The following is a 15,520-nucleotide window of genomic DNA, read 5'->3' as shown; positions in this document are numbered from 1 at the left end:
AAGTTGCCAACTTAATCTTGGACTCTCTTGTTCATATTTTCAATCCAACACTGCCAACACATCATGGGGAAGATATAGACCTCACCCTAAGGCAGTTAAGTCTACCAAAAATAAGTGAGGCAAATATTGATATACTAACCTTTTACAGGTAAAGAGATCAAAGATGCAATGTTCCATATACATTGTACAAAATCGCCTGGACCAGATGGCTTTGGTGCTGAATTTTTCAAAACATACTGGAACATAGTAGGAGATTTGGTGGTGCAGAGTGTCTCTAGGTTCTTTGAAAAAGACAATATCTTGAAGGAATGGAACCAATCTCTATTGGTTATGATACCCAAAGTTGACTCCCCGGAATTGGCTGCACACTTTCGACCAATAAGTCTATGCAACACAATATACAAGTGCATCTCGAAATGCTTAGTGAACAGAATGAAGGGAATTCTTCCAGAACTGATCTCAGACTACCAACATGCTTTCATCCCAGGGAGGTACATGGAGGATAACATCCTTCTTAGTCATGAACTAATTAATGTCATTAACACAAGGAAATCAAGTGGGATGGCAGTGATAAAGCTGGATATGTCAAAAGCATATGACAGAGTGGATTGGTTGTTTCTACTAAAAGTTTTGCATGCCTATTGATTCCCGACCAAATGGATTCAACTGATCTCCCAATGTATCACTACGGTCTCTTACAAAGCGGTGATAAATGGAAAGACTACAGATACCTTTGTCCCCAAATGTGGCCTCCGCCAAGGTGATCCTTTATCACCATATCTCTTTCTTTTTTGTATGGATATCTTGTCCAGAATGTTACTACTAGCGGAGGATATTAAGCTCATTCAAGGTATAAAGGCAACAAGAAGATCACCTTCAATAACACACCTCTTTTTTGCGGACGATGCTTTATTGTTTTTCAAGGCAAACGATGACTCCTGCAAGCATATTACAGAAATCTTGGAAAGATTTGGGAAACTTTCAGGACAACAACTGAACCTACACAAGTCATATGTCAAATTCTCGCCAATAATGAGGGAAGAAGAAAAGGAAAGGCTAAAGTCAGCTCTATCAATGCCCAAAGTTCAAAGCATGGGAGTCCACTTAGGTGTTCCCGTTGACATACAAGGAAAAAAGACAATCCACTTTCAATACTTGGTGGATTTGGTTGCTAGGAAGATTCTGTCCTGGTCAAACCTCCACCTTTCACCATCAACAAAACTGATCTTGATCTAAACTGTTCTACTGAGCATATCCTCTCATGTTATGAAGTGTTTGAAAGTTCTTGTGTCGATAGCAAGCAAAATAGACTCACTTATAACCAGATTCTGGTGGGCTAGAGGGAAAGGAAAAGGCATTCATTGGGTAAGGAAAGAGTTAACTAATAGACCCAAGTCAATGGGAGGGAGAGGTATTAGATCGAGTGAAATACTAAATGACACCCTTCTCTTCAAGCAAGCAATGAGATTGCATGATAATAGAGATCTACTAAGTACAAAAGTAATCTTTAGTACTCATGGATGTTATGTTTGCAAGAAAATGAGGAGAAATAACCATGATAAAAATTACTCGATGGGAAGGAAGGGGTTGTACAGAGCTTGCAGGGTTTTCGAGAAAGGTATGGCATGGAAGGTGGGCAATGGGAAGGGTTTACATGCCTGTAGGGAGGCTTGGATGAATGGGAAAGTACCGGAGGCAAGAACAGACCAGAGTTTGGCTAGTATCCGAGGGTGGAGGGTGGATAACTTTATTGATCAAACATCCAGAACTTGGAAATTTGCAGAGGTAAGAAGATGCTTTGAATGGAAAGTTGCAAATGAAATCATTGCCATGGAACTGCCAAAAGACTCGACTGATGATTATCTATATTGGAAGGGTACCACAAATGGGACTTTCACCATAAGATCTGGATATGCTTGGCTAGCTGCAACTAGAAGAGAACAGGAAGACCGCCTAGGTGAAGGGGATGTCAAGTTCCTTCGTCTGATTTGGAAACTACCCATTCTACCAAAGTGGAAAGTCTTCCTATGGAAACTTACTTATAATGGCATAACAGTCAATGCTAATCTGATTCGAAAGGGAATAGGGGTGGATGCTAGATGTGCCTACTGTGGAGAGACGGAAGAACACATGCAGCATGTTTTTATGCTGTGTAGCGTGGCTAAACTAGCCTGGAATTTATGCACCTTGAAAATTCAACCAGAAAACGACATACACATTGTTCTCAACAAATGGGTACAACAACATATCCTGCTCTTTTATAGCGAGGATGGGAAACAAAGTAACAAGTTGGCAATCTTCATAGCTATGCTATGGAGTATTTGGACAACCAGAAATGCGAGAGTGTTTAGGGAATCAGGAGGCCATGCGAGTATGATTTTACAACAAGCAAATTTAGGAATGCAACAATTGGAAATATTCAAGAAAGGCAACCCACGAAAGGGGGAGAAGAACATAAATGAACACCAAAATCCACCGGGCTTTTGGTTGGTACAATTGGGTATTTCCAAAACGGATTTTGCTAACTTTGTTTTGCAGGTTGATGGTTCGTGGGACAAGAATAAGGCAGGTTATGGGTGGGCATTCAGAAAGGAAGACAATATGACTTATGAAAAGGGAGGGGGAACCCATGGTTCTGCCAAATCAGCTCTACAAGCAGAAGCACAGGCTTGTCTTCATGGCCTTCAGTGGGCAAAGTTGAGACACATCGCCAACATACTCATTTTGACAGACTGCGCAACTTTAGTAAATTCATTACAAGCGAAGACCTCTCATGACATTCATATCCACTGGACACTGGAGGAGATCAAAAGGATCGCACAAAGATTCAACGTTTGCACAATCATGAAAACTAACAGATTGGACGTCAAGGAAGCCACGACATAGCGAATAGCTGTAGACGAGAAGGATTATCCTTTAGTAATACACCTTAGATTTCCAAGTTTGTTTAGCCAATGTCAAAAAAAAAAAAAAAAAAACTCCTACCTTAGCAAGACTATTGATCAACTACTCTATTTCTTCACGATTACGATGGATGAGTCGAACTTCCCACCCAGGAGAGATTATCAAGTTACAACAGATGTTGAGAATGTGTTAACACTCTCCACCTTGGTGATCAACACTTTAAAAAATTCTAGAGGGGAGAACGACCCATGTACATTAATCTAATCTAATCTAATATATATATATATAAAAGGAGGCATATTTGCTGAAATATTAGAGCGCCACCTAGGATTACTAATGGTTTCGGCCAATAAAAAATAATATTTCTAATTTATTTTTGAATTAAAAAAATCGATTGCCACGTAGATAATTAGGTGCCACATAGATATTTTAATTAATTAATTGTTAATATATACAACTCCATCTAAAATCAAACACTCTAAAAATTAAAAAATAAATCTAAAATAAAATTCATCCAAATAATCTAAAATAAAATAAATAAAATTTAATTTAAAATCAAACATTAATCCAATATTAGAGCGCCACGTAGGAAATATAATAGCCTGTTTCCGCCAATGAAAAATAAGAATTCAAAATCAATTTTGAAATAAAAAATTCGAGTGCCACATAGATAAATAATTAATTGTCACATAGAAATTTTTAACAACTAATTATTCATATTATGTATATATTTCTAATTTATTTTGAATTAAAAAAACCGATTTCCATGTAGATAAATAGATGCCACGTAGATATTTTAATTAATTAATTGTTAATATATACCACTCCATCTAAAATCAAGCACTCTAAAAATTAACAATCAAATCTAAAATAAAATTAATCCAAATAATCTAAAATAAAATAAAATAAAATTTAATTTAAAATCAAACATTAATCCAATATTAGAGCGCCACGTATGAAATATAATGGTTTCCGCCAATGAAAAATAAGAATTCAAAATCAATTTTGAAATAAAAAATTCGAGTGCCACATAGATAAGTAATTCATTGTCACATAGAAATTTTTAACAATTAATTATTCATATTAGGTATATACAATTTCATCCAAAAACAAACACTCTCATAATTAAAAAAAATAAATCTAAAATGAAATTCAACGAAAAATAAAAAATAATCTAATCTAATATAATATATAAATTGGTATATATATATATATATATATATATATATATATATATATATATATATATATATATATATATATATATATATATATATATATATATATATGTGAGTTTTATTTAAACATAACAATTTAATAAAATCCGTGCATCGCACGAGCTAAAATCTAGTATATATTTTTTGTGACGTATGGGTGTTTATCGGTCCAAATATGGCCGGAACAGACGGAAAATCAAAATTTTGTTAATTCAAGTTATTATTAATCAGACAAGAAACCGGTCCAAAACACAGTCCGAACCGGTTTGGACCGGTTGTAGACTTATTACGAATGTGGTAACACTCTCCGCCTTGGTAAGTATTGAATATAGGTAATACAGCCTAACCATTATTGACGAAGCTTAGGAGTGTTATATAATTCGTATAAATATAATTAATAGACTCCAATATTGAGTTGACAATAAGGATAATTAAGGTACCTATTAAACAACGCCAGAGTGTTTGGGAGTATTCAAATGGAGCAATTTTTAAATGGCATAAAGAGTTTTAAAATAAACTAGTATGTGCCCGTGCTATTGTACGGGTACCTATAAAAAGTACGCAGTATAAAAAAAATTATTAAACGACTATGTTAATTACAATGTTTATTATTTGGCAGTATCAAAACGTTTCTAAATATTGTATGTCCCTTGTGCAAAACATAAAACCAGAAATAAGAAACTAAAAAAGTATCCAAAATTAAGTTTTAGATTAATGAGAGTCTAAAAGAATGTGAACATATTGTCTACCTTCTCTAGCCCGAGTAATCCTAATCCGCAAATCTCGATATTCACATTGGTCATGCAACATGGTTCGAGCATTCTGAAATATCGCAGCATATGGATTTACACTGTCAAACATTTTTGTAATCCTTCAATTCTACATAGGATTATGGTGCTTATCATAGAAGATTCAGAACCATCTATCACATGCATGCAATTTTGTACTCATTATCAATGTCATAAATGTATAATTACGCAAAATTTAGCAAGTTCCTTGACTCTGGGAGACCCAATTTTCTGATGATTACTACCACTTATGTGGAAGACATAGGAGTCTCTACCATCATTAACTGTGTTGTCAATTATTTCTACCGCCATAGATGTGAATGCCAACAAAGAATTGAATGTTCGAGCTTTATCTCTGAAATGGCGATTCGACAAAAGGGATTTGAATACCTTCATTTTATTTCTCATTACCTTTTGCATTATTTGAATACCTTAATATCCTCACTTACCCGTTTATTTTGAATGGAGTATGTTATTTTTTTCTAATCATATCAACAACACGTTACAATAATCCCTTCATCCCAAGCTAATGCAGATTTACTAATGTTTAGTTAGATATGATATTAATGATCATGTTTTAGTTAGGCTTAAATGTTTCTTCGAGAATAATATAGCCATTTAACAAAATTAAAAATTAAAAAAGGAAGCAGAGGAAAGAGCTGCAGTGATCAACAAAGTGGCAACTAATTCAAATGCATCTCAGATAGTTTTTGGTCCGATAGTTAGGAGGCCATCCAGGTTTCAAAGGACTCGAATGTGGCAGAAGGGTCATCTTCGAAGGCAAAGGACTTTACTCCTTTTGTTGTTAGTGGTTCAACAGTGGATAGTCCGATTACCATTGTTGAAATGGAAGATGAGAAATCACCAACAATTAATTCTCCCAAGTGTCGTAGTGTGTTTCATCTTTTGGCTTGTATAGATAACCAGGATTTTTTGTGGTCTCAAGGTTTGTGAGATATTTTGTAAAAAGGAGGTATGATCTTATCGTTATTTTCTTCATCAGAATGGAAGATGTATTTGTACCGAACCTACCTTAACGTATTGTTAATATAATCGTCTTTTCATGTGTTAAAAAATCTACGTGGTATTGTGGTATACCAAGCTTAGTCGAAGGACATCTAACTCAAAATATTAAGCATAAGCTTCATTATTTCTCCTTCTTTCTAAGATTTTTCTTCCAATCTTCAACAATCTATACACAATTAATCGTCTTATGCCAATAAAATTAATAGGTTCGCTGACTTGTGTAATTGCATATATTTTTATACTTGGTAAACTAAGAGTATTCCCCTAAAAAATAAGAACTCTAAGGGTATGTTTCAATTCTGCTTAGATGGTTGAAAATGAGATTTGCTCTCGAAAAACTTCATTTCTCTAGATTTAATAACTTCTTAGATCTAGTTCCTCTTATTATGTTTTTCTTTAGTTGTAAATTTATTTTTCATTATATTGATCTAATCCTCGGTTGATATATTTTTTCTTCATATTCTTATGTGGTATTTTTCCCTTTTTGTTGGAGTTTGCCGATTTAATTTGATTAGAATGGCATGATATTTGGTAGAATATAGACATGCATATTACAATATATAGTAGGAAAATTAAAATGTAGCGGCAAGTGGAAAATGCGGAGCTATTGATAATATGTACAATTGTGCATGTAGGCTTAGAAGTAATTTTGTTTAATTTGATTTACAATGTATAATTCTGCCAAAGTTATGATATTTTTATTTTTATTTTCGTATTGTGTAACTATGTAGAATTCGATTTTCCATTGCTAAAATATATTAATTTTTTTTATTATTTTATAGAAACTAAAATGTGTAACGTTTTCATTTTGTACTATGGATTTGTCATGAAATTTGAAAGTAAATAGTTGTTTAAAATTATTTCCTTATTCTTCAATGTCCATTAATTACCCTTTATTATGGTTATTTTCAATTAGTCTCCCAATTAATTGTGTGAGAGGTGATTTTGCTGATTTATTAATTGTTTTATTTACTAAATTTCCTTAAATAACAAAGCATGAGAGGTGAGGATTGGGGTTTTGGAGCCCTTACATTCCTCACCACTCTGCTTTAATAATATAGATTATATAAGGACTAGCGCTCTTTTTTCCAGGTTACATAAATTGTCGAGACCACCCTATAAAACAACCCTACAGAATTTAACCTATTATTCACGTGTTTACTATGGAAGCATGATCCATTTTATGAATAAACCAATACCTCAATTATACTTGTACAAAGTAAGTCTTCATCCCCCCCAAAGTTCACAACTATACTTGTACAAAGTAAGTCTTCATCCCCCCCAAAGTTCACAACTTTATCATCTTAGTTTGTTTTCACCATCTTGTACTACTGTACAGGTATAAAATTGGTACCATAATCTTTGGTATAATATAAATTGGTACCACAATGTTTCAAAATATATTATTATATATTTTGGTACCACAAAATTAAAGCAGTATAATACTCCATATAATCTTCATTACCAATGACAAACCCAAATCCAAAACATGATCTTCATTGTCTTGTACAATTACATCACCGTCCAGGCGGAACGTGATCATGTCCACATGCAACACTAAAAGATATATATTTTCTTCGTCTTTTAATACTCGCAACGTTTAGACTTTTCCCATTATTCATATAATCTACTTTGACTATTCGTTGTGTTTTTTATATAAGATAAAACGTAGTCATGTGGGATCTTGTTATATTCGTCTCAATGTGTATTTTCAAAATATCAACTTTTTATAATTTTTGCATAAAGAGAATTTAAGATGTAAATGATCAAAGTTGTGTATTAACATGCGTGAAATTAACAAACATTGCGAGTATTAAAAGACGGAGGAAATACAATTTAATTTACTTTGTCTTTATCTTGGAGGCCCGAATCTATCATATACGAGTATACGACTATATGAATTAATGAATATGCATGGTAAGTCTCGGAATAAGTACCACATACTCTATCATGCAAGGGTCGTAAGAATCCAATATAGTAAAATATGAATGGACCGAATGCAATCGAAGAAAATATCATCTCTAAAAATAATTGGTTAAATAGTACAAATGGACCAAATTAAAATATAGTCGGCAAACAATATATTTTGCCCAAATAATAAAGCACGTTTGTACATCTAGCACAATCGACCAAACATTGGTCCAGCGTCCACATACGCATGCATCATGCATGACTATGACTAGATCGACTTATTCCTCAATCCAAAATTAATGGACCATTTCGTTATTTACTTACTACTTATGTTTCAAAATAATATTTACTTCTATATTTTATGTTTTTGTCCGTTTTATAATGTTAGTTACTTTTTGATTTATTTTATTTTTATACATGAAAGTATACTATCTTATCATTTACCCCACAATATTTTTACAACTTTTTAATTACTTTCCCTTACTATATCTATTTTATTATTACACCTTTACCCACCCTTTTACCCATCTATTACAATTTGTACATATTTTATTACGAAAATGATAAAGGTCGCAACTTGCGACCTTTAAACCGTGTCACAATGATGACATAACATGTTTATGTGTCATGACTTAAATTGAAAACTAAAATTTTTAACTTATATAATCTATTATAATGTAATTTGTTATTCAGAAAAATATTATAATTTGCGTTTTTTGTATCGACCGCTTTATGTACAGATTTTCATAGTAAAACTATTGCATTTATATATAGTATGGACATTTTGATGACGCACGACTTACTTGACGCTCATATATACTCCCTCCCTCCCGAAATATTTGCACAACTTTCATTATAAAGCCGTCCCGGATTACTTGCACCATTTATATAAATGGTAAACTTTTATTAATATTAATTATATCAATTATCTATCCCCTTCACATGTCATTGTGGTCACATGCATCCTCCCCCTACCCCTTTAAAAAGTTGACACATATCCCCTATCTATATTAAAAAATACCCCACTATCAACTACCATCTAATTAAATATTAAGTCAATTACATTGTATTAAACTTTGTGCCGGTAAAATCGGTTCAAATATTCTGGGACGGAGGGAGTACCATTTAGAATCCCACGCGTAGGATATTGCGACAACTAAAAATTGTTTCAACTTGCAACCTTTATCACCACCTTATATCCAGCCACCTTTTTACACACTTTTAATTCCTACTTTGTCTTAATATTTTTGCAAACAATAACCGTAAATATCATTTTAAAACGGAAGTAGTAATTATTACACGAAAACAAAAAACTTTTAAATCACACGATTTTTAATTATACACTAGTGTACTTTGATGCCTCAGCCTCTGTTCTCTTCGTCTGGTCTGGTCTGATCTGGTCTGATTTTTCATTTTGCTGGTCTGGTCTGGTCTGGTCTGATTCATACTGGTCTGGTCTGGTCTGGTCTGATCTGGTCTGGTCTGGTCTGATTTATGCTGGTCTGGTCTGAACTTTTCTAAATAATAAGTAATAAGTAATAAGTAATAAATAATAAATAATATATAATAAATAATAAATAATAAATAATAAATAACAAATAACAAATAACAAATAACAAATAACAAATAACAAATAACAAATAACAAATAATAAATAACAAATAATAAATAATAAATAATAAATAATAAATAATAAATAATAAATAATAAATAATAAATAATAAATAATAAATAATAAATAATAAATAATAAATAATAAATAATAAATAATCCCTCCATTTCTTTTTTATGTATCCATTTGGAATCTAGTGTGGTTTTTAAGAAAATTGGAATATTGGTTTGTATGGGTATAAGTGTAATGATTGGGTGTAAGAGAAATGATTGGGTGTAAGAGATTATAATAAATAAAGGGGTGAGAAAATAATAAAGAAATAAGGTAAGAGAGAGGAGTGATAATGATGGGTGATAAAGGAGGTGAGAGACTGGGTATATGGGGAAGGAAAAAGAGTTAAATATTATGGGTGGGGAAAATTAGGTGGAAATATGGGTAGAATCTTTAGGTATTTTGGTAATTAGATAGAAATGTAAGGATATTTTAGGATAAAATGTATGTCCAAAAATAGAATAGATTCTAAATGGATACAACAATATGAAACGCTTAAAATAGAAACGGATACAACAAAAAGAAACGGAGGGAGTAATAAATAATAAATAATAAATAATGAATAATAAATAATGAATAATAAATAATAAATAATAAATAATAAATAATAAATAATAAATAATAAATAATAAATAATAAATAATAAATAATAAATAATAAATAATAAATAATAAATAATAAATAATAAATAATAAATAATAAATAATAAATAATAAATAATAAATAATAAATAATAAATAATAAATAATAAATAATAAATAATAAATAATAAATAATAAATAATAAATAATAAATAATAAATAATAAATAATAAATAATAAATAATAAATAATAAATAATAAATAATAAATAATAAATAATAAATAATAAATAATAAATAATAAATAATAATAATAAATAATAAATAATAAATAATAAATAATAAATAATAAATAATAAATAATAATAATAAATAATAAATAATAAATAATAAATAATAAATAATAAATAATAAATAATAAATAATAAATAATAAATAATAAATAATAAATAATAAATAATAAATAATAAATAATAAATAATAAATAATAAATAATAAATAATAAATAATAAATAATAAATAATAAATAATAAATAATTTAATAATTACAAATTAACTTGTAATAATTAACGACTAATTAATAAAATTAACTAATACCTAAGTTTTAATAATGAATAATTAAAAATTTTTATTTATTAATTATTAATTATTAATAATTAATAATTAAAAATTGGTGACTAATAATTAAAAATTAATATATAATTATTATTAATTATTAATTATTTATTATAATCAATAATTAATTATTAATTATTAATTATAACTAATTATTAATCATATTTATAATTATGATTAATAATTAATAATTAATAATTAATGTATAATAATAATTAATAATTAATAATTAATTTATAATATTATTAATTATTAGTAATATTTTTTTAATTATTATAATTATAATTAAAATAATAATAAGAAATAATTAAAAATTCTTGGTCTGGTCTGGTCTGAATGTTGCTGGTTTGGTCTGGTCTGGTCTGAATGTTGTTGGTCTGATCTGGTTTGGTCTGAATGTTGCTGGTCTAGTCTGATCTAGTCTGGTCTAATTTAATAAGATCTGATTGAATAAGTAACAATGACAAGGTGAAGAGAACATGGCCTCAGAGTATTACTTTCTACAATCTAAGAACGTTCATTTAACGTTGCGAGCACTATAGTCGTTGATAAGTCATTAGTATATGCAGAAACAGAAAAAAGATCAGAAACAGAAAGGTAGGAATAAGATTTCTATTTATTAATTTTATACGAATGATGTAAAACGTAAGTCAATATCTTGATATAATTATATGACTTGATGACCATATGATAAGATGTCTTTGGTGCAAATTGGACGGCGTGTGTTTGAGATTTATGTACTCTTCTAACTTGAGTGAAGGTATTGAAATTGGGGATAATACATGGTCGTTTGGTGATTGCATGATTCACACAAATTAATGGAATGGAATTGTATTATATGGAATTTTCATACCAGTTGATGTACAGAGTCAAATCAAACCACATACTACTCGAAGTCTCGAACTATAAATGTTTGATTCAATTATGGAAGGAATATATAGGCCCTTATTGGACCAGATCAGGTCGGACTATAATTAAGCAGGTATAAGATAAACCAAAACACTTATTGTAATGACCCAACCCGTTTGACAGCTCTATCAGTTTTCACAAATTCTTATTTACACGATAAATATTGTACACCGTTGTAAAAGTTAACTCAAAATACTTAAAAGTTAACTATTTTTTCAATGATAAACTTTTTCATTTTAATAAAACTTATTTCTTCAAAATCATTAATAATGTATAAAATTAATTACTTAATCCTTTATAAGGTTTATCTATTAACTTTTTTTAATATTATAAAAGTTAATCAAAATTAGGTTAGAGTTACAAAAAAAAATATGGATAAAAGTTATGTTGGTGTACAATAAATGTACGCGCAAGACTTTTGATCAGCCTTACCAAACACACCTTTAATGTAATGTTTACCAAACACACCTTTAATGTAATGTTGTGATAGTAAGACAATACCTAATAAAGGGTAATAAGGGAACTACCACAAATATAAATTAAAGAATGGACATTTGTGATATTTGTGAAGGTGGGTGTTTCGTCTCAAAGACTTCAATTCATATAAATAGTCGTATATATTCAAAACTTGATATTTCAATTCAGGTAAGAGCATTTTCCCTTTCACTCGTAAGCCGTAGCTTGTAAGTTGTTCCTCTAACTAGTAGGCTAGTAGCTACTCACTTGTATTCAGATTCCCATGTTTTTTTAGTATGATTTTTATGAGTTGTTCATCTTAGTTTGATTAATGAATAATGATTATGGTTTGGAAATCGATTACGCAGGACTTAATTAGCTTGGATAAATTCAGAATGGATTCAGATGAAGGCGATGATGTAGTGATGTTAATGGAACATGACCAACTGTTAAAGCTTACTACACTTTTGTTGCACCAAGAAGAGCCGCTCATGGAAGCAATAAAGTCAGAGCCAGAGCGTATCAAATATCTGAAAGAATGCAACGCGGCTCATGACAAAGTAGTAAGCCTGCTTGAAGATGGTGAAAATGCCAGTAAGAAGTTCGACGGGGACGAGAAGATGACCGAGATTATCAAAGAAATACAGGAATATATCAAGTATGGAGTGAACTTCAGCTTGCAGAGCATCAGGAACTGCAGTTTGCGAGTGAGTTGTATTGATAAAATCAAGACTCATTTTGATTCCCTGGTCACTGAAATTGAAGACCTTGATCCTGAAACGGCTGAAGGAATATCTAAGCTTCGTCTTTTGGCTAAGGAAACGTCTTTGTACAAGCAATGCATGAAGGAGTACGCAAAAAAGTGTCAAGGTAGTACGGCTCGAGCTTTGTCTAAGGCTTGGTCCATGGTGATTAAGCAAGAAGGCATCAAATTTAATGAGCTTGTAGAAAGGTACAATATATGTCGAACAGTTTTCTATATCTAGCTATATCTATACTAATAATTTATAACACGAAATTTTGCATGCCACACTCTTGTTTTATTTGTCAATTGGCTTACAGGACAAAAAACAAGATGGGTTTTGAGGGTGAGTTTGAGAGCCTAGAAGATGCACAAAAGCTCCAGGTATGTGCCTCACTTAACTAACTTGTTTAGATGGAAACCGGCCCAAATTGACAGATGAAATCGAATCGATCCGTTAAAAATAGGGTCGATCAATACAAAATGTTTCATAAAACTAATACATAAATACGAAAACAAATCTTATTTGACAAAATAAACGGGCGGATGGAGTTATGACATTATGGCAACCCACAGGTGTATAATAGCATCATTGAGGAATCAGGGAGATCAGCAATGCCGAAATTAGAAATTTTAAAAGGAGGAGTAGGAATCGCGGTGTTGGTGGTAAGTGCTGGGTTGATGGTATGGGATATATTTACAGCAGAACACAAGGTTGAGGCTTTGTTGAACAGCTCCTTAACGGCATTTAAGGATATTGGTGCGTTTGCGGTTCAAATGGCTGTGGATGGGGCAGTGATGGAGGCGTTGGCAGATGCGGAATTAGGAGTGTTATATGTTTCTATGGCTGCTTTTGTTGCGGGCACAGTGGTAGGCCTTGTGTTTTCTGCTGTTGCTGGTGCAGTTATTGACCTCATTTTGGGGTCAGGGGGTAAGACTGTACCATCATCTGTGGATAATCTCAAGTACCATACTGCCAAAATGCCCGATGGCATGGCTCTCGCCTTTCAAATTGCTCATGATGGTTACTAATTCGTCATTCAGACTTCTATTATTATACGAAGTATTATGTTATGTACTGCTTTTCAATTCTACAAAATTATGTTGCATTCCTTTTTACTCTCGTATTAATCAATGAATTGACTTTGCACTCCGTATCAAAATCAATAAATTGCTTGTATGTTGTATTCCTATTCAGTAAATGAATTAATAAAGAATTCTACAATTATGCTATTAATTAACCTTTTAAACTACGGAGTATATTATTCCAAAATTGCACCAGTGGATCTAATCGATAATGTAAGGAATCGCCCTATTTATAATAACAATTATAAGAATAACCAATTATGATTTGTGAAATATAAGCACACCGCAAAGAGTGAGAATCCACTTAACAAGTACAAAGGAGATTCCACCTTAAAATCATATGTCAATAAGGGTAGTAGTCTTTAACTTTATTAAGTGATTAGCTCTCTCCTCTTTTATCAATGTGGGACACTCACATGTGTTATTTGAGAAGATTTACTTCAACAGAAAAGCTAAGCTCAAATTCATACAGTGGCAGACCATCCAGGGGGGCCATTAGGGGCCGGGCCCCTGGTACCTGCCCAAAAAACAAAAAAACATAAGAGTCGTAGAGCAAGTTCAGAAATATAAGTTGTAGAGCAAGTCCAGAAATAGCCCAGCGAAAAAGCCAAAAAGCCCAATTTAACTCCACATTACCGTGAATCAAGGCTGATTCATATCTCGTGGCCCACTTCCTACAAGACCTTAGACTCCTAATCTTCCTTTTCCTGTTTCTTTTTATAGTATTATTATTTATTTGTTATTACACCGTATTTGCTTTATTGTTGGAGTCCTAGTAATCCCTATCAATAATCATGTAAGATTCAACGCTTTAATTTTCAATAAAAAAAATTATGTTTCCCCGTAATATGTTATGAATTCTATTTGTAATGCTTTATTATAAATTTAGCTTTGTATTTAAAGGAAAATAACAAAGACTTATAGTAGTACTAAGTCTATAATTAATAATTTTAAATTGTTGAAAGAGTGACTAGCATTATATAATACGAAGTACTTGTTTTAATTCAGGATGTTGATGCTTATTATTTTTAGAGCTTATATTACTTGTTTTAGCTACCTTTTATTAAAAATATTTGTTACCCCATATAATATTATTCTAGTGTATAAGCACAACTTAAAAAAACAAATTCATTAGATAGATCCACACGTACATAAAAAGTTAAAACAAGACTTTGCCAAAATGCGCGTTATACATGCATAAATTAGTTTAAAAGATCCCAAATTAAAATACGAACTACTGATCGACATTATGCTGCACTGTCTTTCTGCAGTCTAGCTTGATGCATTATGCACCTTAATTGGCAGCAAACCTGCAACGGTCTCCTTTCCTTCTTGATCTCTAGCATTTTCGTAATTGGTTGTCGCGCGCACGGCATCAGCAAAGCCATCAACAGTATTAGCAATAATAGCTACGGCGGAGATCGTAACTACCCCAACAACAATAGCAACTCACAGATTGATTACTGGGGTTACCGCAGAAACCAACATTGTAGTTTTTACAATTGTTCCAACTCCTCGCCAAAAACCCATATCTTCTGTTGTGGGATCTTTTACGGTGCTGATGTGGCACGCGTTCCTCGGAGGTATCAAGTATGATCTGGCACGAACTTCTGGCAACCTGCA

At 31.5% G+C, this 15,520-nt stretch overlaps 1 protein-coding gene across 2 annotated transcripts; it reads left to right on the top strand.

Moving 5' to 3' along the window:
* The first annotated feature begins 12,108 nt into the window (after positions 1-12,108).
* Positions 12,109-14,048, top strand: LOC110775625 (uncharacterized). Of its 2 annotated transcripts, none has more exons than XM_021980234.2 (4): positions 12,109-12,258; positions 12,438-13,021; positions 13,132-13,195; positions 13,388-14,048. In XM_021980234.2, the coding sequence occupies exons 1-4, from the start codon at positions 12,160-12,162 to the stop codon at positions 13,841-13,843; spliced, it is 1,203 nt and encodes a 400-aa protein (XP_021835926.2). In that variant the 5' UTR covers positions 12,109-12,159; the 3' UTR covers positions 13,844-14,048. The 2 variants fall into 2 exon arrangements, with proteins under 2 accessions (XP_021835926.2, XP_056688978.1); XM_056833000.1 differs by having other exon boundaries at positions 12,154-12,296.
* Positions 14,049-15,520: the final 1,472 nt, after the last annotated feature.

This window comes from Spinacia oleracea, chromosome 6 (assembly GCF_020520425.1).
Source record: "Spinacia oleracea cultivar Varoflay chromosome 6, BTI_SOV_V1, whole genome shotgun sequence".
NCBI classification, from domain to species: domain Eukaryota; kingdom Viridiplantae; phylum Streptophyta; class Magnoliopsida; order Caryophyllales; family Amaranthaceae; genus Spinacia; species Spinacia oleracea.
This window is presented reverse-complemented; position numbering and strand designations above follow the sequence as displayed.

Coding starts and splice junctions, on each gene's coding strand:
- LOC110775625 (XM_021980234.2), top strand. CDS start 12,160: ATGGACATTTGTGATATTTGTGAAGGTGGGTGTTTCGTCTCAAAGACT. Junction 12,259..12,437: donor AACTTGATATTTCAATTCAG/GTAAGAGCATTT, acceptor TCGATTACGCAG/GACTTAATTAGCTTGGATAA. Junction 13,196..13,387: donor AAGATGCACAAAAGCTCCAG/GTATGTGCCTCA, acceptor GGCAACCCACAG/GTGTATAATAGCATCATTGA.